General features: G+C 34.6%; 2 protein-coding genes, 1 long non-coding RNA gene and 1 pseudogene across 13 annotated transcripts in view; 2 read left to right on the plus strand and 2 right to left on the minus strand.

Annotated features, from left to right (window-relative positions):
* Positions 1 to 9,702, plus strand: part of LOC100882007 (acyl-CoA Delta-9 desaturase) — a 23,843-nt gene extending 14,141 nt beyond the window's left edge. The window contains exons 1-6 of one of the 3 annotated variants that reach the window (XM_076533765.1): positions 1,228 to 1,250; positions 4,795 to 5,018; positions 6,245 to 6,375; positions 6,489 to 6,694; positions 6,951 to 7,136; positions 7,470 to 9,702. In XM_076533765.1, coding sequence (XP_076389880.1) covers positions 1,243 to 1,250; positions 4,795 to 5,018; positions 6,245 to 6,375; positions 6,489 to 6,694; positions 6,951 to 7,136; positions 7,470 to 7,794 — 1,080 coding nt within the window. In that variant the 5' untranslated portion in view covers positions 1,228 to 1,242 and the 3' untranslated portion in view covers positions 7,795 to 9,702. Of the gene's footprint in view, positions 1 to 1,227; positions 1,251 to 2,702; positions 2,839 to 4,794; positions 5,019 to 6,244; positions 6,376 to 6,488; positions 6,695 to 6,950; positions 7,137 to 7,469 lie in introns of those variants that run through there. The other 2 variants (XM_076533767.1, XM_076533766.1) reach the window with 2 other exon arrangements.
* On the minus strand, positions 8,835 to 13,346 carry LOC143264845 (uncharacterized). 3 transcript variants are annotated; one of them, XR_013038812.1, is made up of 3 exons: positions 12,999 to 13,346; positions 12,141 to 12,304; positions 8,835 to 11,175 (listed from the first exon to the last, which is right to left on the minus strand). It is a non-coding gene; the product is annotated as an uncharacterized LOC143264845 (long non-coding RNA). The 3 variants fall into 3 exon arrangements; XR_013038814.1 differs by lacking the exon at positions 12,999 to 13,346 and adding an exon at positions 12,629 to 12,753; XR_013038813.1 differs by lacking the exon at positions 12,999 to 13,346 and having other exon boundaries at positions 12,141 to 12,407.
* On the plus strand, positions 9,855 to 19,827 carry LOC143264841 (acyl-CoA Delta-9 desaturase-like). 6 transcript variants are annotated; one of them, XM_076533763.1, is made up of 6 exons: positions 9,855 to 10,686; positions 16,298 to 16,521; positions 17,735 to 17,865; positions 17,979 to 18,184; positions 18,390 to 18,575; positions 18,907 to 19,827. In XM_076533763.1, exons 2-6 carry the CDS (start codon positions 16,311 to 16,313, stop codon positions 19,226 to 19,228), a joined length of 1,056 nt encoding a protein of 351 aa, XP_076389878.1. In that variant the 5' UTR covers positions 9,855 to 10,686; positions 16,298 to 16,310; the 3' UTR covers positions 19,229 to 19,827. The 6 variants fall into 6 exon arrangements, with proteins under 6 accessions (XP_076389878.1, XP_076389877.1, XP_076389874.1 ...); XM_076533762.1 differs by lacking the exon at positions 9,855 to 10,686 and adding an exon at positions 12,707 to 12,971; XM_076533759.1 differs by lacking the exon at positions 9,855 to 10,686 and adding an exon at positions 13,799 to 15,035.
* Positions 19,828 to 19,992: 165 nt separating this feature from the next.
* On the minus strand, positions 19,993 to 23,967 carry LOC143264843 (acyl-CoA Delta-9 desaturase-like; annotated as a pseudogene). Its single transcript, XR_013038810.1, has 6 exons — positions 23,855 to 23,967; positions 22,999 to 23,162; positions 22,354 to 22,484; positions 22,079 to 22,284; positions 21,646 to 21,828; positions 19,993 to 20,703 (listed from the first exon to the last, which is right to left on the minus strand). The product of XR_013038810.1 is annotated as an acyl-CoA Delta-9 desaturase-like (transcript).
* Between the last annotated feature and the right edge of the window lie 2,094 nt (positions 23,968 to 26,061).

Genomic DNA, 26,061 nt, shown 5'->3' on the forward strand with positions numbered 1-26,061 from the left:
ACTTTATGATTAATTTCAAATTCGCACACGTGAAAATATTTCATTTCTATAAATTTATTGGCTGGACTGCTTCATTAGTTTTCAGATTTGCCAACTTAAATACTTTCGAATGTTGAAATTCATAGGTGTATTCATAAATTCATATTCATAAATTTAGAAATTCAGGGACTCATCGGTTTCGAACTTAAATATTATTGAATTCTTAGGAACTTTCGAATTTTCAAATTCAGCTTAGTAATTTGAAAGTGGGCGAATGTTTTAGTTTATACAATTAGAAATTGTTACAAAATTTTGAGTAATTTTAAACTATTCAGATGTAAATTCATACCCAAAAATTTCGAGTAAAATCGGATTAATTTTACGGAAGAAATTCGAGAACGAATCGTCCATAACAGTCAGCTGCGTCCCTCCCCGCAACAAGAGCAAGGGTTAAAGCAATTCAGCTTCATCCCGCTAACCGAGCCAGTTCCACTGGTTTCTTTCTCCAAAAGTTCCCCACCCCTGTCGAGCATTCTAGTGTCAAGGTGATGGTTGGTCGTTCTCTCATTCGGCCATTCTCCGGGGGTTCAACAGACGTTGGAAATTTCGAGTAACAAAGTCGTCGACGTCCTGCTGTAACCGTCGGCGTCGGGACGCCGGTGCCTCGAGCCTGCGCCTGGACGATTTCTCGGGATCCAGCTGCCAGTCGATAGGCGACCTCGTTCGGGTTTGCGACGGATCCTTCGGGCTCCTCCATGTTCCCCGATCCTGCTTAATCCTTGCCTCTTATTTCGCCGATAAAGGATTACAGGTGTCATCGAGACGTCGCGTTCAACGAATGACGAACAATCCGTGAAAGTGTTCATATTCGCGGATTGAACATGGGAGGGGGTGTTTATTCGTAGATCGCGGGCAAAGTTTGTCGTGCTTCTATATCATACGTACACACGTAGTTGGTTATGGTACATACGTAGTTGGTACATACGTGGTTGGTACATACACGTAGTTGATAGAAGACTAAGGAGGTACACCTTGGCTGTTGGCGGACGAGAGAATGGGAGCCACGGCAGGTGTCAGTGTTCGACTCGTTGATTTGATCGGGGACACTGCTTTTGCCGCTCGTATTGATCTCGTGGGGATGTCCTGTTTTGACGAGACAGAAGGGTTGTTAGTAGATTTCGTGTCGAGATACGTTGCCCGATGTTCGCATCCGAAGGACGAACGATGAGCTACGGAATGTAGGTGAAACGGACCGGCATACTCATGGACAGGTACGATCTTATATCACGAGTGTGCGGAGATTTAACCTCAAGTTAAGTACGCACGTGCTTGTCGTGTCGAGGGGCTAGGGACATTTTCTGTTGGATTCATGATCGATATGCACCAAATTCTTCCAGTTCAAGCTTCAAAGTTTCAATGTGGATTTTTTTCAATGTTCTCAAAATTCAAATACTTTAAAATCTCTGAATTTTTAAACTTTTCAATTTTTAATCCTTTGAATCTAGGGGTTACTAGATTTCCTAATTCATAAACCTTCAAATACACAAAATATCCAACTTTTGTCCTGAAATCTTCGAGTTCCTAGATCCCTAAATTCCAAGTTTCTAACTTTGTCAATTTTCAAAATTAAACATTTCCAAATCGCTAAGTCCCTAGATCTCTAAATCTAGATTCATAAATTACTATATTTGCGAATTTCTAAATTTTCCAATTTTCAGATCTTCAAGTTTCCAAAGTTTGGAGTCCTCAAATCCCTACTCTTCGAAATCCCTAAATCTCCAAATTGTAAAATCCCTAGATCCTTAGAACCACATATAAGTAGAGCTGCAAATTACTCTATTTGTGAATTCCCAAATTTTCCAGTTTATAAATCCCTAGATTTCTAAATTTCAAAGTCCCCAAATTCCTAAACTTCCAAATCCCTAAATCTCTTAACTAAAAAATCCCTAGATCCGTATATAAGTAGACTCATAATTTACTATATTTGCGAATTCCCAAATTTCTCAATTTACAAATCCCTACATTTCCAAACTTGATAGTCCCCAAAATTCTTAAACTTCCAAATCCCTAAATCTCCAAACTAAAAAATCCCTAGATCCGTATATAAGTAGACTCATAATTTACTATATTTGCGAATTCCCAAATTTCTCAATTTACAAATCCCTACATTTCCAAACTTGAAAGTCCCCAAAATTCTTAAACTTCCAAATCCCTAAATCTCCAAACTCTAACATCTCCGAATTATCATTCAAAAATTCAAATAAAATCCACTTTATCTTCATACACAGAATTGGAAAATTTTTTAAAATATCTTGTCCTCAATTAATTACCCAGAAACGTAATTATGTAACATCACGGAATTTAACGAGCTCCAATAAATGAATATTAATCACGTGTTACGCTGTTAACGAGAGTCGCAATTTATTATCGCTTTCTGGATAATTTGGTTCATCGCAAAGTCCACTGTCACCTATGCGTCGTTCACTTTCGGTCAAAGTTGCCGGTCATATTTGAAACGTTATCTCTTAGGAATATTTTTATAGATATGAAAATGGGGTCGATAGAATATTCGTGTACGAAATTCTTGACAAAAAATGATATGTTCTATCTTGATAAACTTTTATCGAGCTTGAAAAGTACCCCTTCTAGATAAATAGCGGACGATTATACATATTGTTGCATGCATATTGCATAAACTACGTTACTCGTAGACGATATAAAAGGAGCTCACCCACCTGTTTTACGCCATTCTTTCTGTATCTCATCCGACGAAGTGATCGTAACTTCTGTATCGAATTTTTGTTCGATTCGTTGCTTCGGACAGTTGTTTCGTAACATTCTTTGTGGAGAAATTGTAAGGTAGGCAATATAGGACGAGTTACGATATTCTTTATGCCAATTACAGAAACTGAATCTTGTAATAATTTGTTTTGTGTTATGGGTTAAATAATCAACCCGCTTCGTACGTAATTCTAAAGAATTTCTTTTCTATACTTTAAACTTTGTTACAACGTTATTTACTTTAGACTTTATATCAATAGTTAATGTTATTATAATACTAATTGTGCAGTGATAATTTAGGTTAGCGTACCGTATACAAGAAGTATTATATTCGTAGGGTATAGTGTTTCTTTCTTTGCTTGTCTGAAAGCTTTTTCGGTACGCAATATCCACCCTCGTAAATGCTCACCCTCGCACACGTACACAAACTTACACCCTTTCAACCACCATTTCACCACAATGGCAACCGGTCGTATTTTTCAAATCTTTCGCGTTCATCCTTTTCTCCTGTCATTTCAACTTAAGCGGCGAGATACGACGCATTATATTTGTTATACAAGATGTTCCATAACTTTTAATTAATCTTGCGAGCGGTAAAAGAGGGTGGAATTCGTAACTGAAGGTACTTTCTGCAAGTTTAGCTCGGAACTGATTATGTGTGGAGTTATCAATAATTAAAGTTTGACAATCCAACTTTTAGATTTTCAGTTTAAGAAATTGCGCGTGGCAATATAACGAAGTGCAAAATTAAAGTGTAGAAATGGAACAAGTGGTACTGTAATGTACGGAGAAACATGTGGCGATTTAATGCGTAGTAATATAACGTATGTATCGCTTGATTTTTCACGTATCAATATAACGCGAGGAAATGAGAAAGGCGGAAATATAATACTTGGAAATTGAATGAGCAGTATTATAACTCGTGGCTTTTGAAGAAATGGCGATGTAATGCGTGGAAATGAAATTGGCAATATAACGCGTGGAAATGAAATTGGCAATATATCGCGAGGAAATGAAATTGGTGGCGATATAACGCGTGCAAATAGAATCGGTGGTAACATAACGCGTGCAAATAGAATCGGTGGTAACATAACGTGTGAAGATAGAATCAGTGGAAATATAACGCGTGGAAATAAAATTGGTGGCAATATAACGCGTGTAAATAAAATTTGTGACAATACAATGCGTGTAAATAGTATACGTTGTAATGTAACGCGCATAAATGCAACAAGTGGCAATATAACGAGAGATACTACAATACGCGACAATACAATGCATCAGAATAGAATAAAATGCTACTCCAAAGTTCTTTACTCCAATAAAATTCAAACCGCAGTTATTTAAAATTCGTAGATAATAATCAGCAACATCTCCAACCAAATTAATTTAGAATTAATAAATAAACAAACGTGTCGTCCAATCGCAATGATGTGTTTAGAAAATAATTGTGTCCATGAGATCCGAGGTGGCGAATAAAAATTCATCATCTTCCTTTCGCACTTCTTGCTAAACGCCTGTGTCCTCGTGCTTCATAATTTACATAGAGATATGGCCCGTTCAAAATTCGTTGTGCCCGGATTACCATATATTATGCAACACGTATTAAATAATTAATCAGGCAATAACCGGCCGCGTACGTGTACCTTCCTTTCGATTTTCAAGTTCATCCACACCATATCTGTTTACTGACCATTACTTTTCGCATATATGGATAGTAACATTAAATTGTCTCACTGAATAAATATTAACTGTATAACAATTCTGTCAATTACAAACAGATTACCGTGTTTGATATTGAACTTTCGTGTTTGAGAAATGTTAATTTTTAGTCATTCAAATTCTTCAGTGTCAGAAGTTTGGGAATGTTAGCAATATTTTCTGCTTTAGAAATTAACATATTACTAGATCTCTAAGTATGCACATTTTATAATTCAAATATTTCCAACGACATATTTTCGAGATTAAGAAATATAGAAATTTAGGACGTTGAAAATATATGATTTTTAATGGAAGGTTTGTATGATTTGCTTGCAGGAATAAAGCGGGTATGGCGCCAAACATCACCAGCTCTCCAACGGGAGTTTTGTTCGAGGGTGAGACGTTAGAGGACACCCCGGTGGTGGCAGAACCAGTCAAACAAAAATATGTAAGACGTATTGTCTGGAGAAATGTCATAATCTTCAGTTACCTTCATCTGGCAGCTGTGTATGGACTATACCTAGTGTTTACGTCGGCCAAATTTGTAACGACCTTGTTCGGTGAGTTAATACACATTTTTCCACTTTACATTAACTCTTTGATTGCTTGATACTCTTTTATATCACTGTAGTCGTTCGTTCTGAGTACAGTCATAATAATTTTTATTTTCTGTGAAACACATATTCTTGTATACATATGGAATATAACATTTTCGTATACATATGTAACATATATTCTTCACATGTAGACCAATAGTTATCCATTATCGAACACTCATTACTAATCACTTATAACTAATTTAAACGTTCCAATTTTGCATTTATAATTATACGCTATTAAGCCTTTCGTCGTCAATCATTTCATTATATCCATCGAATAATCGTATGACAATTATGGTCACTTATCATTAATTATAACTCTTTCCTAGTTATAATAGCGTGCAATGATTGAACGCTTGCTGTGTATTAAATCTGATAGTCACTCATCAGTTCGCTGAACAATGAAATGTTGTCCCGTTTAAAAAGCTTTGTACACAAAATTTCAGAAAAATCTTGACAAAGTTAACGAAAGAACGTTTTAGCAAAGATAATATTTATCTTCGTAAATTAAATATTAGTTCAGAGATTCGTAGAGTGTATAATATATGACGTGTACTATTAATTACTAAATAATACTATTAATCTTAACATATGAAACTGATAGCTCTAATATTATAGTTAGATAATATTACCAACTGATATTAGACTACAGTCATACCAGAATCTACATAAATGATTTATGGAAGAAATTATAGTCATTTCCGTATTACATTCAATTTATAAACGACGAAAATTCTCCGGCCAAGGATTGTATAGATTTAATTTGAAGTTTTGATCATTCAATTAATCCCTTTATTCGTAGTTTTACCCCAATTGAGTATCAAGTGACAGTAATTGAAAATATGAATATAAATAACGAACTCCATCCAGTGCAATCAAACGCAAGAAAAAAAGATGTCCTTGTTACATAGTTGTTCAGAGAAACTGATGTACAATGAGGGTAACGAATTGCTCCACCTGTTGATGCAGACCTCTGTATTCTCCGTTTCTGCCTTGAATCGTTGCCAAAAATTTAGAATGAATTTACTTTTTCGTAAATAGTCTGTGTTCCTTGTAAATAGGGTTGTAGTGAAAAGACTATAACATCGTTATAATAGAACGTTTTACAACTCTAGAGTAATTATTGTTATTGTTATGATAATAAGGTACAATTAATAAATAATCGTCCTTTTGTTTTCTTTCGACAGCATTCGTGCTCTACGTTTTCAGTGCCTTGGGAATCACAGCTGGTGCTCACAGATTATGGGCCCACAAATCGTACAAGGCAAAATGGCCTCTTCAGTTGTTCCTCACGATCTGCAACACCATGGCTTTCCAGGTAAGCTTCGATAATAGTCATGGTATTTTTATGTAGACAGTCTAGTCAATTAAATAGTTTAAACGATCAAGCTTAAGCAATTTTCTCTAATTTTTGTTTTCTTCTTGTTACAGGATGCAGCGGTCGACTGGGCAAGAGATCACAGGCTCCACCACAAATACAGCGAGACGAACGCGGATCCTCATAACGCGAAGAGAGGTTTCTTCTTTGCACATATGGGCTGGCTACTCTGCAGAAAACACCCTGACATCTCAGAAAAGGGCAAAGGAATCGATCTCAGTGACCTGAAGAATAATCGCATTCTTGCTTTCCAAAAGAAGTCAGTATCCCTTGCTAACTGGTTCCTTAATCACAAATCACATGTACAGTTTAAATTTTAAAATAAAAATGCAGATTGAATAATTATTAAATTATATAATGTCAGATTGCAAATTAAGTTTTACAAACGTGATTTCATAAAAAAATTAAATTTTGCAAATTTAGTTTCAGAGAAAAAATTGTCGTAGTTATGTTTATATACTTAACGTAGTAGAATAACAGTTTTCACAACAATAACTTTCTTCATTTGTTTCAAGGTACTACAAATACCTCATGCCCTTAATGTGCTTCATCATGCCGACTGTCGTGCCTGTTGTGGGCTGGAACGAGACCTGGTCAAATGCTTACTTTGTAGCGGCGATATTGCGATACGTGTTTTGTTTGAACATGACGTGGTTGGTCAACTCCGCTGCTCATCTCTATGGATTTAAACCATACGACAAGTTAGTATCACAGCCCAAAAGAAAGGTTCAATATTTGCGACTACCGACCACTGATCAAACTTCATACTCAAATATCTTTTTTACTTCGAAACCGTGTGAGCTATAATTTTGCAAAGGTCTGGAGGTTCCTATTAAGTTTAAACCTAATTAGTGCCTCGAGCACATTCTTTACATAGCATTAATAGAGTAGAAGTTAATAAATAGAACAGTCACTGTGACAGTACATTAAATAGTAAATTCGACATCAGAGAATTCCGAAGTTTAGAAACCTAAAGTTAGAAGTTCAAAACCTAGTTCAGATTCAAAAATTAACGAACTGTCAATTCATTTTAGGTTCATCAATCCTGTTGAGAACAGAGGGGTGGCCATCGTCTCCCTCGGCGAGGGTTGGCACAACTATCACCACGTGTTCCCTTGGGATTACAAAACGGCAGAGTTGGGCAACTACAGATACAGTGTTACTACAGCCTTCATCGACCTATGTGCGAAGCTCGGCCTCGCGTACGACTTGAAGATTGTTCCCGACGACGTGGTGAGAAAACGAGTGGAGAGAACCGGTGACGGTAGCCACGAAGTGTGGGGCTGGGGTGACAAGGACCAATCACAGGACGACAGGGATCAGACGGTGATAATACATGGTCTGAAGAAAGAACAATAAAATACGATTTTGTTGAATCTTGGTGGGGGGGAGTCGATCGTTCGTTTCATCGATTTACAAACGATCACGTCTTTTTGTACGGTTCTTACGAGAGGGGCGGGATGACAGTTATCTGAGAATTAGTCGAAAATTAGTTGGAATGTCACTTAATTATACGACCACGCGGCTTGTACGAGGATCGCGATTAACGTTGTCTTCTACTATCATCAACATTGCACAATCTTCAATCGATGTACAAGAGTACCGTTGTTTTCTTTTGTTCTTCCAGTTTTTCTAAAACGAATCTCAGATTTCGTTGTTACACGGAAATCAATGATTTTCTTTCTGATTGTTTATTTTTTGTCAAACTTGTTTTTGTTTTCGAATGATGGTATATCGATGCAGGATCTTTGTACATGCTGGCGGAATCGGTTTCGAAGCGGGAACACTGTTGTTATTCAGGGAACAACATCTGATCATTTGGCAGGTTCTAAATGTATTATATTTGATCCCTGTGTAAACGAGTGAAACAATCCCACGATCAGTCATCGTTTCGCATTTCCTCGACGACGTTCATAGACTGCAGCGATGGACTAGCGTTCGTTGATCGCGCTCAAACCGGATCGGCTTCCCGATTTTAGTCGACGGTTGTTCAACCTGTTTAGACTGTTCCGTACGTAATTTAAGGTTTAGTTTATTCTTGAATAAGTAGTAGTGGGCTCTGTTAGAATTTAGATTCTATTTTACGCTGTCCGTAGATGCTAGCATATTCCTAATGTTTGAACAGCGCAGGGTGGCAAATTACGAAACACGCATTCTGTGAACGCTAGTCGAACGTTAATTTAACGATGACAGATCGAACGAGATGGAAATCGATGTTCGGTTGAAATAAAAAATTAGTAAACGAACGATTTAAGTATGGGATGTACGTATATGTGTATATTAAGCTTAATACAGTGAGGATTCGTTCGATCCCCGAACATGTTGCCACACGTCGATATGAAATCGTTGAAGATCGATCCGTGTAACTACGTCGGATTTCTTCACCCGTTTCTTGTATCTTGTGTTTCTTCTTTCTTGTCTGAGGACTTCCTTCACGACCCGGAAATGCTACTATCCTCCAGATTAAAACAGAAAAGTAAAAAACATTCCAGTATACCTTTCATCCCTCTTCACATCCGGTCATTTAGACAGTTACGATGTAAATATTGTTTTATATATTTCTCTTTTTGTTCCTACAATGTCGTCAGACAATACTTAGTTGAATGTTGTTCCCTTTCCCTGTCCTTATATTTTTCTGTTCTCATTCATTCTCGATCCATTCATCGATTTCTTCTATTCATGATTGTATCGAATTTAATCTTGGAAAGCATAAAATACAGAGGCGATTCCTCTTTTTTTCGATTAGGTAATCTGTATCAGTGAATCAATCTGAACGATGACTGGTCTACAAGAAATATTTAATAGTTAAGCGTGCAAAAGGAGAGCTTTTATAGCACCAATGAAAATTGATACTTCGTTTAGAAATGTCGTCGCGATTAAAAGCTTGCGTAGCGGCTTCAACAAACGTTTATGTGTAATTTTGCGCTTTTGAAGGTTAAAGGTGAAAACAATGTCATCATCTAACTTATTCGCCCGTTTCATTCAATAAAAAGCAAACGAGCACACAAAGGACAGGGGATTTGTGTGGTATGGCAGTTTGTACGAGATGAGAGCGAGCAATTGTAAAAAAGTTATGAAAAGATAAAAAAAAGGAAAGTCGACAAAGATTTTCAATTAGATTAAGGTACACCCTGCGCCATGGTGATTTCTACGTGTATATTTGTACGCAAGATAATTTGTTGCAAATATTGTAAAAACGACAAAAAAACCAAGAAACATTGTACGCTTACTGTATATTCAATGGAAATGTTTACGATTGTTATACGATCTCCCTGCAAGATATTTCATAAACTTTCAGCGACATTCCGAAAATTCCTACAATCCCACTTTACAAATGCGTATAAAGGTGATGGGCAATTGTAGTAGACTTTCGCTATATTACCGTGGGCAGGTCTGTAGAAGTTTGGAGGTCCTTCCAAGCGAAACTCGATTTGAGAGTTTGTGATTCAAGCTTTTAAAGACGAGAAGCGCACTTTTCTGCACTCGAAGAATTATGAACTTGGAAGTTTATGATACATCTGTACTTGAGTTTGTCATTTGAAAAGTTGTTAAACTCTAATTCTGTGAATTTGCAATTTTGAGAATTTCAAAGACCTCAAAAATTTCAAAAATCTTTACTTAAATGTCTCTAAATTCGAGAACCGGTAATTTCAGAAATTTGAAAAGTCCAGCAAAGTCTCCACTCGTTTCATCTCCTCCACCCTCCAAAAACGACCAACGGTCTTTCCACCTTCGAAAATGGTTTCTTTCTCCGCTTGTTGCACGCGAAACGCGTCGAACAAATGATCGTTGCACAATTTCGTCAAAGGACGAGGTTACAACCGGAAACGCGGGGCGTTTCCGATATTTCAAAGGGCGCGATGCCTTCGGGATTCAAGAAGACCTGGGTTACAAACGTGGCGACGTATTTTCACTAACTCGTTTCGCACGTCCTTTCTCGATGGATGTATAGATAACAGATGTATAAATTATTCTATGTGTAATACCGTATACAAAAATACGCACACGTGTACAAGCATGTATACACGTTTTTCTATGAAGCGTAACTGGTACACGAAGAAAATTGTCGCGATTAGCTCTATGGAAAGAGAGAAGTGTGCTGTTACCAGGTTTTCAAAGACAAATATATGATGTTTTGTTACCAAAAATCGTCGAGGATCATTTATTTCCAGATACGTCCGTTTTATCGATCAGAATGCGGCCCAGTGTATTTTATTTGGAGCACTTGATGGATCAATAAAGATTTCGAAGGTACTGTGTTCGGAATCACGCGAGTTTCCTTTTGTATTCCCTTCTTCTGAATTAATTATTTTCAATCGTGGCTCAATTTTATTTGTACAATTTACTATATTTCATAAAGGTCACGAAGGTAATTCAATTACAATTGGTTATCGATAATATGTTATGTAACAAGAGTATATTCTTGCACTATCATAAAATAGTTTCCAGATTTATATTTTTCAGATGGTGCTTAAAATTAAGATGTAAAGATTTCAGTGGAAGACATATGGACTTTCTACATAGTGCTGGAAGTAATACTCGATGCAGTCTGAATCATCAATAACCAAAAGCTCAATTGAAAAAGTAAAATTGAATCTCGATACTTCGACAAATGTTTTGTTCTTTTCTTCAATGACGAATCATCAGTTTTTCTTTCAGCGTGTTGTACTCGGACTTCTGCTTGAGCTGCGATAAACCTTCGCTGAGTGGCAGCTTTTTCTTCGCCATCTTGTGGAGAACCTGCAAAAGATGGAAGACAGGAAATAAATTTGGAAATAATAGTTTATAAGTTGTATAAGTTAACTTAGTTCTATGTTAAAACTATATTATTGCTGTATTGATATTTTTATATTGTTAACTGAGCTTATGTCAAACTATTGATATAATATTGATGTGTTGATATGAAAATATTGATGTGATATAATGTGGTATAGTATGTTATAAGAATACTATAGAATTATGTTAGGATAGGTATATTTGTTTATATTATCATTTATTTAGTTATTTGTCTGACTATATCATAATCTATTTATTTCATTATATCATCAATTATTTATTTTTGTCAGATATTTAATTACATCACTGTACTTTAAATTTCCATACATTGAAGACTCCTGCATGTGTGGCAATATAAAAAGAGTCCATTACAATCTTCTATCCACAGCCTTCTCCTCCAAGTTTTTTAAACTCTATCCAAATACTATACCACTTTTTATCAGTTCTTAAAATAGAATTCTAAGAACGTTAAGATATGTTCATGTAGCGAATTTGAGAATTTTGGGATTTGGGAAATTTGGAATTTGGTGAATTTCAAATTTATCAAGTTCGAAAATCTTGTAATTTAAAAATTGAAAAACTATGGAAAATGATCAAATTAGTAAATTTAGGGATTCTGTAAACCTTGATGAATTTATGATTCTAAAATTATATTTGTTTCAAATATAAAAATAAAGAAACTTATTCTACAAGCTATAACAAGGTCAACCTTCAAGGCCACCGTTCATTACATGAAATTTTGTCTGGATCCTTGAATCATCCAACATTCAAATAAATCCATTTACATAAAATTATTCCGAAACATAAAGTTACCTTTTACACAACATTACTAAACCCAGCAACACGAAATAAAATTGATCGAACGAAAGTAAAAAAACTGCGCCATCAAGCGAGACAAAATGTTGATAAAAAAGAGCAAAACTGCTTACTAAAGAACACAGTCATCCATTTGGCGGAAGTGAGCATTAACCATACGTCATAGACCCCAAGAATGTGTAGGTGAATGTACCACAAAACGGCTGCTCACTTCACTGGTTTCTTCTCGGCCGATATTTTCGTTTCACCACAAACGAAACGTCTCTCGGATGTTCCTCTATCGGTTAAGAAAACACCAATCATCAGTTCTTACATTCAAGATTTATAAAACTATCAAGATGATATAAAACTATGAAATGACTGCTCCACAAGTTTCTTTAATTAATTATAAGATACACGTTTTGTTAAAGTACATTCCTTGAAAGCATTGATTTTCAAGATAAAGAATAAATTTGTATACTAATTTATGTTTCATATTGTAGTACTTTACTGTACTAATTTATGTTTTATATAATTTATGTCAATTGTTTATTAATTTTTTAACTTGATTTTTAATTTCAAATTAAGTACACATATGCTGGTAGGTTTAGTGTTAAGTTACCTTACGAGTTTCAAACAATATCATTGATCAAATTATTTCACCAATTCATTCATGGTTCGAAATTTTTTTAAAAGAACTTTATAACTGATTTGTTATATTATAACTGTTTAATATATATTATTTATTAAAGTACACATTTATAAATATTTATAAAGTATTTGTTGAAGATTCGACGTTAAAGAATATGCATGCGCCATTTTTGAAAAGGAGACCACGAAGAATATCGATAAATCAGAGATCAATGAACGTCCGAATTTGTTGCAATCCAAACAGATTGCAGCATCCAACAGAGGATTGTTGGAGATTGAAAAATTGAAATGTGGTTGGTGAACTGTGAATGAGTGTAAGTGAACTTTTCTGGTAAATTTACCTAACTGTTACCCTGGCGCGAAACACGCTTCTAGAGGACCTGAAGAAAACTACTTAATCGATTGCTAGCCGCAGACCTCGCCGATCAACCTCGAGGCCTGTGTTCGAATTTCATTAGTCATCAACATTTCACACTGTCATTTCCTTTGTTTTGGTGACAGAATCACGTTCGTTAATTCCGTTACGGGAAATGTCGATGGAGTTCTGATGCGATTTCGGTCATTTTGTATGTAGCTTGGAGCGAGGATAGTTATCTCGATATTCGGAAATTGTGAAATTGAAAAATTGGGGAATTTAGGTATTTGATTTGGTAGAAATTTATGTTTGTAAAAATTTGACACTGCAAAAAGTTAGTAACATAACTTATAGAACATACTAATATTAAAAATAATTTTATAAAATTAAAAAAGAAATGAACAAAAAACTATTCCTACTTGCACATAATTGATATCGATAGTTAAACTCTCTATTGGAAAAGTATGAAATATTCATTCGGAATATAAAAAGACAATTGATGCGTCATGAAATACTCCAATCTCACGTTACTATCACCTAATGAATTTTAAATAACTTGAACTAGAATTGGAAATAAAAGCATTAGAATTACATTGTAGTGACCCTAATACATTTTTAATAAACTGAGAAATTATTCACGTTTCTTTTGAAAAATAGTGGAAGTTCTTTCGTAATTATTTCAATTAAAGAATTTACTAAACATACTTTAAAATTAAGTATGTTGATACTTCAGAATTTGTTATTGATATTTCCTATTTATTTTGAAATATAGAAAATTGCATTATGATAGTTTAGAAGTGTTTCTAGTCTTATAGATTTATATTATTTTTTAAAATTGCCGCTCTTAAGCTGAGTGGCGCCATTTTAATGTGAACTATTTGTCGATCGTATTCCCATAACTCAATCAATAACTTATTGATTCATTTTTTATGGATTTGATTGCATTTGTTGTTCAAGTATACGTTAAATTAAATATGAAAATCTTAAATAGAAGTTATTTATCAAATAACACAATTGGACTTTGAATTTTACCGACATAACCTTAACTGGTTTCTGCGTTCGCTACTAGATAGTAGCCGTAACAATTTTATGGCGGGTTTTTCAGAAAGAGCACTTCTCTTCAAAATCACATCACGGAGTTTTATCAAATTCTTACACAAAATAAATATTTTCAAAAGGCAGCTACTTTCAAAGCTTTGTGACGCTTGTTTAAATCAAATTTTCTACAATTTCGATAACCGTAAATAATCACTTGCAAAGTTAAAATAAATAAACCAGTATGTAACAGAAAATCCTTTAATGAAAAAGATATACCATGTAATAAATAACATCTGTTGAGGTACCCTTCTCACAATCTGCATAAACTTCTCTGGCAGTGGACACAAGTATTCTCCTTAAATAATACTAAAGAATATTGTTCGTTCATAATTCTTATGTACATCTACATAAAAATATAGATTATTTTGTTCATTGTCACTCCTCAAAGGTTCGGCATTCAATCTCGAAGAAAATCAGCGTCTTTCAATAAAAATTTCACTTGGCTAACTCTCTTCGAAACTTGATACCAACCGAAGAACTTTGTTTTTCAAACAAAACAAATTCCTCGAATTATTCTTTAAATTGCAAGTTAGAATTGCAAGTACAAGCAAGTTGTACTATTGTACGTTCACAGACATCGCTTCTTGTTCATCATTTCTAATTTCTGAAGATCTGCAGGTGGGATATCGGCGTCGCCATATCTCCAAACATGGCTGCCATTGCCGGATCTGTTCGCTCTTTGTCGAACCATCGCTGGCGACACGTATTTGCGATCGTAGGACCAACCGATCCACGCGAAGAAGTCGATGAAGGCCGTAGTGATGTTTAAGGAGTAGTTCCCTAGCTCTCCCATTTTGTAATCTCACGGGAACACGTGGTGGAAGTTGTGCCAGCCTTCGCCCAGGGCTGCGATGGAGACTGCGACGTTCTTCACCGGGGAGATGTATCTACAATTTATTGATGTTGTTAGCTATAAAATAATTTGGTACATTTTCTGTAGAGTTACAGTTTTAATAGTATTCTCTAGTGATTGGGAACTTGGGGATTTAGTTGTGGGATTTGGAAATTGGGATGTGGAAAATTTGGGGACTTAAAAGTTAGAATATCGAGGACGTGAGAAATTTAGGGATTTAGTACTTGAAATTTGGGGATTTAAGTGGACCCATAATTTACTATATTTGCGAATTCCCAAATTTTCCAATTTGTAAATCCCTAGATTTCCAAACTTAAAAGTCCTCAAAATGCCTAAACTTCCAAATCCCAAAATCTCCAAATTCTACCATATCCGAATTATCATTCAAAAATTCAATTAATTACTCAGAAAATTAATTATCTATCGTCACGGAATTCAACGAGCTCCAATAAATGAATATCAATTACGTGTTATGCTGTCAACGAATCGCGATTTATTATTGCTTTCTGAATAATTTGATTCATCGAAAAGTCCACTGTCACCTATGCTTCATTCACTTCCGGTCAAAGTTGCCGGTCGTATTTGAATCGTTATTTCTTAGGAATATTTTTATAGATATGAAAATGAGGTTGATAGAATATTCGTGTACGAAATTCTTGAAAAGAATGATACGTTGTATCCAGATAAAGTTTTATCGAGTTCGGAAAGTACCCCTTCTAGAAAAATCGCGAACAATTATACATATTGTTGCATGCATATTGCATAAACTACGTTAGTCATAGACGATATAAAAGTAGCTCATTCACCTGTTCTACGACATTCTTTTTGTATCTCATCCGACGAAACTATCATAACTTTGGTGTCGAACTTTTGTTTGATTCGTTGCTTCGGACAGTTGCATTGTAACATTCTTTGTGGAGAAATTGTAAGGTAGGCAATATAGGACGAGTTACGATATTCTTTATACCAATTACAGGAACTGAATTTTGTAATAATTTGATTTGTGTCATGGGTTAAATAATCAACCTGCTTCGTACGTAATTTTAAAGAATTTCTTTTTCGTAGTTGAAACTTTGTTATTACCGTGTTTGATATTGAACTTTCGTGTCTGTGAAATGTTAATTTTTAGTTATTCAAATTCTTGAGTGACAGAAGCTTGGGAATGTTTGCAATATTTTCTGATTTAGAAATTGACATATTATTAGATTTCTAAGTGTGCAAGTTTTTTTATTCAAATATTTCCAATGCCATATTTTCGAGATTGAGTAATATAGAAATTCAGGACGTTGAAAATGTATGGTTTTTAATGGAAGGTTTGTATGATTTGCTTGCAGGAATAAAGCGGGTATGGCGCCAAACAGCACCAGCCCTCCAACGGGAGTTCTGTTCGAGGGTGAGACGTTAGAGAACACTCCGGTGGTGGTAGAACCAGTCAAACAAAAATATGTAAGACGTATTGCCTGGGGAAATGTGATAGTCTTTAGTTACCTTCATCTGGCAGCTGTTTATGGACTATACCTAACGTTTACGTCCGCCAAATTTGCAACGATCTTGTTTGGTGAGTTAATACACTTTTTTCTATTTCACATTAACTCTTTGATTGCTTGATACTCCTTTATATTTCTGTAGTCGTTCGTTCTGATTACAGTCATAGTAATTTTTATTTTTAATATGATATACATATTTTTGTATGCATATGTAACATATATTCTTCACAAGTGGAGCAATAGTTATCCATTATCGAACGCTCATTACTAATCACTTATAACTAATTTGTACGTTCCAATTTTGCATTTATGATTGTAAGCTATTAAGCTTTTCGGCGTCAATCATTTCTGCTCATTATATCCGTCGTATAATCATATGACAATTATGGTCCCTTATCATTAACTATAACTCTTCCTTAGCGTGCAATGATCAAACTCTTGTTGTGTATTAAAACTGATCAGTTCAGTCACTCATCAGTTCGCTGAACAATGAAATGTTGTCCCGTTTAAAAAGCTTTGTACGCAAAATTTCAGAAAAATATCTCTTGAAGTTAACGAAAGAATGTTTTAGCAAAGACAATATTTATCTTTGTAAATTAAATATTAATTCAGAGATTCGTATAGAATATATACGACGTGTACTATTAATTACTAAATAATACTATTAAATTAATCTTAGTATATAAAATTGATAGTCATAATATTATAGTTAGATAATATTACCAATTGGTATTAGACTACAGTCATATCAGAATCTACATAAATGATATATGGAAGAAATGATAGTCATTTCCGTATTACATTTCATTTATAAACGACGAAAATTCTCCGGCCAAGGATTATATAGATTTAATTTGAAGGTTTCATCATTCAATTAATCCCTTTATTCGTAGTTTTACTCCAATTGAGTATCAAGTGACAGTAATTGAAAATATGAATATAAATAACGAACTCCATCCAGTGCAATCAAACGCAAGGAAAAAAGATGTCCTTGTTAAATACTTGTTCAGAGAAACTGATGTACAATGTGGGTAACGAATTGCTCCACCTGTTGATGCAGACCTCTGTATTCTCCGTTTCTACCTTGTATCGTTGCCAAAAATTTAGAATAAATTTACTTTTTCGTAAATACTCCGTGTTCCTTGTGAATAGGGTTGTAGTGAAAAGACTATAATATCGTTATAATAGAAAGTTTTAATTTTACAACTCTATAGTGATTATTGTTGTTGTTATGATAATAAGGTACAATTCATAAATAATCGTCATTTTGTTTTCTTTCGACAGCATTCGTGCTCTACTTTTTAAATGGCATAGGAATCACAGCTGGTGCTCACAGATTATGGGCCCATAAATCGTACAAGGCAAAATGGCCGCTTCAGTTGTTCCTCATGATTTGCAACACTTTAGCTTTCCAGGTAAGCTTCGATAATAGTCATGGTATTTTTATGTCGACAGTCTAGTCAATTAAATAGCTTAAACGATCAAGCTTAAGCAATCTTCTCTAATCTTTGTTTTCTTTTCGTTACAGTATGCAGTGGTCGACTGGGCAAGAGATCACAGGCTACATCACAAATACAGCGAGACGGACGCAGATCCTCATAACGCGAAGAGAGGTTTTTTCTTTGCGCATGTGGGCTGGCTACTCTGCAGAAAACACCCTGACATCTCAGAAAAGGGCAAGGGAATCGACCTCAGTGACCTGAGGAATAATCGCATTCTTGCTTTCCAAAAGAAGTTAGTGTCCCTTGCTAGCTAGATTCTTAAACACGAAAAGATTATCAAATTATGTGATTCTAGAATGCAAGTTGAGTTCAGAAATTTGATTTCATCAAAAGAATTAAATTTTACAAATTTAGTTTCAGAGAAAAAATTGTCTTAGTTATGTTTGTATACTTAATTTAATAGAATAATAGTTTTCACAATAATAATTTTTTTCAAGGTACTACATATACCTCGTGCCCTTACTGTGCTTCGGCGTGCCGACTGTCGTACCTGTTGTGGGCTGGAACGAGACCTGGTCAAATGCTTACTTTGTGGCGGCAGTACTCCGATACGTGGTTTGTTTGAACATGACGTGGTTGGTCAACTCCGCTGCTCATCTCTATGGATTTAAACCATACGACAAGTTAGTATCACAGCCCAAAAGAAAGGTTCAATATTTGCGACTACCGACCACTGATCAAACTTCATACTTAAATATCTTTTTTACTTCGAAACCGTGTGGGCTATAATTTTGCAATGTTCTGGAGGTTCCTATTAAGTTTGAACCTAACTGGTGTCGACCACATTATTTACACGGCATTAATAAAGTAGAAGTTAGTAAATAGAACAGTCACTGTTTGAGTGCATTGAATAGTAATTTAGACATCAGAGAATTCCGAAGTTTAGAAACCTAAAGTTAGAAGTTTAAAATCTAGTTCAATTTTAAAAATTAACGAATTGTCAACTCGTTTTAGGTACATAAATCCAGCTGAGAACAGAGGTGTGGCCATCGTCTCCCTCGGCGAGGGTTGGCACAACTATCACCACGTGTTCCCGTGGGATTACAAAACGGCAGAGTTGGGCAACTACAGATACAATTTTACAACAGCTTTCATCGACCTATGTGCGAAGCTCGGCCTCGCGTACGACTTGAAGATTGTTCCCGATGACGTGGTGGGAAAACGAGTGGAGAGAACCGGTGACGGTAGCCACGAAGTGTGGGGCTGGGGCGACAAGGACCAATCACAGGACGACAGGGATGAGACGCTGATAATACATGGTCTGAAGAAAGAATAATAAAAAACGATTCTGTTGAATCTTGTTGGGGGGGGGGGAGTCGATCGTTCGTTTCATCGATTTACAAACGATCGCTAGAATTTAGATTCTATTTAGGAGAGCTTTTATGGCACCAACGAAAATTGTTACTTCGTTTAGAAATGTCGTCGCGATCAAAAGCTTGCGTAGCGGCTTCAACAAACGTTTATGCGTAATTTTGCGCTTTTGAAGGTTAAAGGTGAAAACAATGTCATCATCTAACTTATTCACCCGTTTCATTCAACAAAAAACAAACGAGCACACAAAGGACAGGGGATTTGTGTGGTATGGCAGTTTGTACGAGATGAGAGCGAGCAATTGTAAAAAAGTTATGAAAAGATAAAAAAAAGGAAAGTCGACAAAGATTTTCAATTAGATTAAGGTACACCCTGCGCTATGGTGATTTCTACATGTATATTTGTGCGCAAGATAATTTGTTGCAAATATTGTAAAAACGACAAAAAAATTAAGAAACATTGTACGCTTACTGTATTTTCAATGGGAATGTTTGCGATTGTGTAACGTCCCCGGGAACATCACATTAAATCCAGTCGATGAATAAAGAATCATGTTAATGCGTATATCTTTTTCTATTCTATTACTATTATTGTTAGAAAGAGACAATAGATATACTTCGAAACGAAGTTATTATAAATTATTATTTAAATGTTTATACTATATATATTATTAATTATTCACTCATTATAAATTGCGTTATATTTTTAGCTATTATTTTATGTATTGTTTGCGATTAATTATTTCTTCTATTAAAACACTTATAATTTGAGTATCTAAAAATTATTAAAAATACGATTTAACGGGAAAACTTGTGAGAAACTAATTAATAATAAATCAAAGCGTATTTTTATTAATCAAACTAATATATATTTGCTACTAAATAAAGCGTAATAAAAGAATAACTACTTTTTGAGCGGGAAAAACCCATGATTTTCTGGGTATAAAAGGGCGTCCAGCAGCGGCTGCGAAAGCAGAATAATCTTTGAAGTACTACGTGCCGGACCTCTTAGAAAGCGACTAAATGGAGCAGTTTTAACCGGCAAGAGCCTACAAGATTCTTAGTTTTGACTGGACAGCGGGTATTAGCCATTTGGATACTTGATCGTTGGGTAATTCTAGCAGCTAGCTAACGCAGGCTCCCCAATTAAGCGATCAGGTTTTGGGTGCCGATTTGTGCTCTGACAAAAAGGGCCATGAATCTAATTAGTTTAGTGTCAAACAAGGAGTAACTGTTCCACGTCTAATACAAATTTTAGAGTTTTTGTAATTAACCAAATATTGTTCTGTCAGTTTTGTTAGGATCTAGATCCATTATTAAATTGCGTTCAGAACCGTACGTTCCGAATTTACCATTCTTCCAGTCCCGTGGCACCGCGTAATGGTACTCGGGCCAAAAAGATTGTGTCAGGAAGAACACGCTGATGCTATCCGGTGGAACCCTGAAATCGTTGCACATAAATTAGCTGCCCTTAATATAATTGACTCAAATTAACCTCCTGTTCCTGTTCACTTTTCAAGTTTGTTTTATTTTGTAAATTTTCCAAAATAAATTCACTTCAAGGTTTAACGTTTCATAACTTGATTTTGAGAAAATTCATTTTAGCATATATTCCTTTGTCAATGATCTGATGTCAACGAATAATGAACGAAAATTGATAAATAATGAATGACTGAAAACAATTGCTGTTTTTGTATATGTAATGGCGATAAATCTTGCGAATTTAGATGTTTAATATTCTTACGTTCTTGAAACAAAAGATTGCAAACTGTTCGATAATATACAGAATTATTTAATAGAAAGGAGTTAAATATTCTTTTTGGTGGATACATATCCTCAAACTTGGAAATGTTTCATCTATGAAAGATGTCAGCAGAGTTGATGGACAAGATACATGTGAACCTATCTGATGCTTAGTTAATCGTACAACAAATACAACTTCATGTTTACAGAAATTTAATTAAACCCTACACATTGTAAACAAAATAAAGTTCCGGAAGTACTAAAATTTTTAATTGCAAAGAAAATGAGTTACATGAACTTCTGAGTGTTATAATCGCTACAAAATTTATATAAACGTCGAATATCTCAAAATAGTTGGTAATGAAGAAGATCAGTTGAGAAGTTTTATTTGTTCAATATTGTAACGATCTCCATAAATCTCAGTATTCATTACTGTACATTGATGACCAAAAGTGGCAATATAAGAGAAGATGACCGAAAGTGACAATATAACAGAAATCTCTCGAAATTGTAAATTGTCAAGGATTCATTTTATTTGGTATGAATACCATCATGGTCAATGACAACGGTGCCATGGCTCTTTGGCATGTTAAGGAAGAGCGTGTACAATAAACGTAGAGTGTGCAAAATGGACATTAACTTGTTCCCTTGGATGTTCCAAACCAGCAAGGCGCTGTTCACTAGCCAGGAAACGTTCACGGTGATGGCGAACCGTAACAATCCGGTGACCACTATGGTGATTGCCATCGATTCGTCCCAGTATGCCAGTGGCACGTTCAGTGGCAGTATTAATCCGAATATTATGAACATTGGCAAGTAGAATCTGGACATATCAATAGAAAAGGAGTGTATTATCAAGAGTGTTCGTTCGTTTTTCATAAAAATGAAAAATTGCTAAAACAATATTACATAGACAAATGTTACACAATTAATAAAATGTGTGTATAATACACATGTCATTCCTATACGTGCATTCATAGATATGTGTATTCCTATATTCTTATATCGTCGTATATAGTATTATATCGAATAAAATCTCTAGTTAAAGTAAACGTTTACGAATCGATATTTACATCCTCTGCAACCAAATATATCCATCCAGATCCATATCTCGCATATCAATGTCGATCTTCGCTTGTTCATAATCGCTGGTCCGTGAAAGAACGTTGGCTATGTAATAGCTCTACAGGAACCCCTTCTTGTGGTTGTAAGGATTCTTGTCAGTGCCGTAATACTTGTGATGGAGTCTGTGGTACAACACCCAGTCGTATATGGAACCCTGCGAATCGACATCAAGTTTTATCGATTGATCATTTTTTTATGGGTAGAAGGAACCGAGCATATCTACCACTCCGGCAAGTGTGTGCGCTAACATGAGGAACAATCGGAGGGTTCCTGATGCTGCAAATGTCCTATGGGCCCATAACCTGTGGGCGCCCATGGTTATTCCTAGGCTACCGATTGCTGCTATTAGAATCGCTGAAACATGAAGTAATTATTAATTGTAGAATTTGGGATTTGGGGGATTTGGGAGATTTGGAATTTGAGAGTTGGCATTTGGAAAATTTGGAATTTGGTGAATTTGAAATTTATCAAGTTCGAAAATCTTGTAATTTAAAAATTGAAAAACTGTGGAAAATAACGAAATTAGTAAATTTAGGGATTCTGTAAACCTTGATGAATTTATGATTTTGAAATTATATTTGTTTCAAACATAAAAATAAAGAAACTTATTCTACAAGCTATAACAAGGTCAACCTTCAAGGCCACCGTACATTACATAAAACATAAATCTATTAAAATTTTGCTTGGACCCTTGAACCACCCAACATTCGAATAAACCCATTTACATAAAATTATTCCGAAACATAAAGTTATCTTTCACATTACGTTAGTAAACCCGGCAACACGAAATAGAATTGATCGACCGAAAGTAAAAAACTGCGTCATCAAGCGAGACGAAATGTTGGTAAAAAAGAGCAAAACTGCATACTAAAGAACACAGTCATCCATTTGGCCGAAGTGAGCATTAACCATACGCCATAGATCCCAAGAATGTGTAGGTGAATGTACCACAAAACGGCTGCCCATTTCACTGGTTTTTTCTCGGCCGACATTTTCGTTTCACCACAAACGAAACTTCACTCGGATGTTCCTCTATCGGTTAAGAAAACACCAATTATCAATTCTTACATTAAGGATTTATAAAACTATCAAGATGATATAAAACTACGAAATGACTGCTCCACAAGTTTCTTTAATTAATTATAAGATACACGTTTTGTTAAAGTACATTCCTTGAAAGCATTGATTTTCAAGATAAAGAATAAATTTGTATACTAATTTATGTTTCATATTGTAGTACTTTACTGTATTAATTTATGTTTTATATAATTTATGTCAATTGTTTATTAATTTTTTAACTTGATTTTTAATTTCAAATTAAGTACACATATGCTGGTATGTTTAGTGTTAAGTTACCTTACGAGTTTCAAACAATATCATTGATCAAATCATTTCACCAATCCATTCATGGTTCGAAATTTTTTTAAAAGAACCTTGTAGCTAATTTGTTATATTATAACTGTTTGATATATTATTTATTAAGGAAGACTTTTATAAATATTTATGAAGTATTTGTTGAAGAATCTACGTTAAAGAATATGCATGCGCCATTTTTGAACAGGAGACCATGAAGAATGTCGATAAATCAGAGATCAATGAACGTCCGAATTTGTTGCAATCGAAATAGATTGCAGCATCCAACAGAGGATTGTTGGAGATTGAAAGATTGAAATGTGGTTGGTGAACTGTGAATGGGTGTAAGTTAACTGTTCTGATAAATTTACCTAACTGTTACCCTGGCACGAAACACGCTTCTAGAGGAGCCGAAGAAAACTACTTAAACGAATGCTAGCCGCAGACCTCATCGATCAACCTCGTGGCCTCTGTTCGAATTTCATTAGTTTTCAACATTTCACAATGTCATTTCCTTTGTTTTGGTGAGAGAATCACGTTCGTTGATTCCATTACGGGAAATGTCGATGGAGTTCTGACGCGATTTCGGCCATTTTGTATGTAGCTTGGAGCGAGGATAGTTTTCTCGAAATTCGGAAGTTGTGAAATTGAAAAATTGGGGAATTTAGGTATTTGATTTGGTAGAAATTTGGGTGGGCAGGAATTTGGGTTTGTAAAAATTTGGTAACCCACAAATTTAGTTTTATAAAAATTTGACAACTCAGAAATTTGCTTTTGTAAAACTTTGCCAACTTAGAAATATATGTTTGTAAAAATTTGGCACTACAAAAACTTAATAACATAACTCATCGAACCTACAAATATTAAAAATTAATTTATAAAATTAACAAAAACAAAAAATGAACAAAAAACTATTCCTACTTGCACATAATTGATATCGATAGTTAAACTCTCTATTGGAAATGCATGAAATATTCATTCGGAATATAATAAAAAGACAATTGATGCGTCATGAAATACTCCAATCTCACGTTACTATTACCTAATGAATTTCAAATAATTTGAACTAGAATTCGAAATAAAAGCATTGGAATTACATTCTAGTGCCCCTAATACATTTTTAATAAACTGAGAAATTATTCACGTTTCTTTTGAAAACTAGTGGAAGTTCTTTCGTAATTATTTCAATTAAAGAATTTACTAAACATACTTTAAAATTAAGTATGTTGATACTTCAGAATTTGTTATTTATATTTCATATTTCTTTTAAAATATAAAAAATTGCATTATGATAGTTTAGAAGTGTTTCTAGTCTTATAGATTTATATTATTTTTTAAAATTGCCGCTCTTAAGCTGAGTGGCGCCATTTTAATGTGAACTATTTGTCGATCGTATTCCCATGACTCAATCAATAACTTATCGATTCATTTTTTATGGATTTGATTGCATTTGTTGTTCAAGTATACTTTAAATTAAATATGAAAATCTTGAATAGAAGTTATTTATAAAATAACACATTTAGACTTTGAATTTTACCGACATAACCTTAACTAATTTCTGAGGTCGCTTCTAGATAGCAGCCATAACTATTTTATGGTGGGCTTTTCAAAAGGAGCATTTGTCCTCAAAATCACATCACGGAGTTTTATCAAATTCTTACACAAAATAAATATTTTCAAAAGGCAGCTACTTTCAAAGCTTTGTGACGCTTGTTTAAATCAAATTTTCTACAATTTCGATAATCGTAAATAATCACTCGTAAAGTTGAAATAAATAAACCAGTATTTAACAGAACATCTCTGAAATGTAAAAAGCAAAATCAAGCTTTATTCAAATCAAATTTTCCACAATTTCAATAGCCATAAATAATCGTTCATAAAATAAATCAACCAGTATGTAACAGAAAATCCTTTAATAAAAAAGATATACCATTTCATGCATAACATCTGTTGAGGTACCCTTCTTACAATCTGCATAAACTTCTCTGGCAATGGACAAATTTGTTTTTCAAACAAAACAAATTCCTCGAATTATTCTTTAAATTGCAAGTTAGAATTGCTAAACTTCCTAAACATCCAAATCTCCAAATCTCCAAATTCTAACATCTCCGAATTATCATTCAAAAATTCAAATAAAATCCACTTTATCTTCATACACGGAATTCGGACATTATTTAAAATATCTTGTACTCAATTAATTACCCAGAAACGTAATTATGTAACATCACGGAATTCAACGAGCTCCAATAAATGAATATTAATTACGTGTTACGCTATTAACGAGGCGCGATTTATTATTGCTTTCTGGATAATTTGGTTCATCGCAAAGTCCACTGTCACCTATGCGTCATTCACTTACGGTCAAAGATGACCGGTCGTATTTGAATCGTTATTTCTTAGGAATATTTTTATAGATATGAAAATGGAATCGATAGAATATTCGTGTACGAAATTCTTGAAAAGAATGATACGTTCTATTTTGATAAAGTTTTATCGAGCTCGGAAAGTACCCCTTCTAGAAAAATCGCGGACAATTATACATATTGTTGCATGCATATTGCATAAACTACGTTAGTCG

The sequence above is a fragment of the Megachile rotundata genome, chromosome 7 (assembly GCF_050947335.1).
Source record: "Megachile rotundata isolate GNS110a chromosome 7, iyMegRotu1, whole genome shotgun sequence".
In the NCBI taxonomy this organism is placed as follows: Eukaryota; Metazoa; Arthropoda; class Insecta; order Hymenoptera; family Megachilidae; genus Megachile; species Megachile rotundata.

Bases quoted from the DNA above. Each gene is read 5' to 3' on its own strand.
- LOC143264841 (XM_076533759.1), top strand. From the start codon at position 14,962: ATGGAGACTGCGACGTTCTTCACCGGGGAGATGTATCTACAATTTATT. The intron at 16,522-17,734 runs GTGAGTTAATAC...TTCTTTCGACAG, and splicing joins ATTTGCAACGATCTTGTTTG to CATTCGTGCTCTACTTTTTA. The intron at 18,185-18,389 runs GTTAGTGTCCCT...ATTTTTTTCAAG, and splicing joins ATTCTTGCTTTCCAAAAGAA to GTACTACATATACCTCGTGC.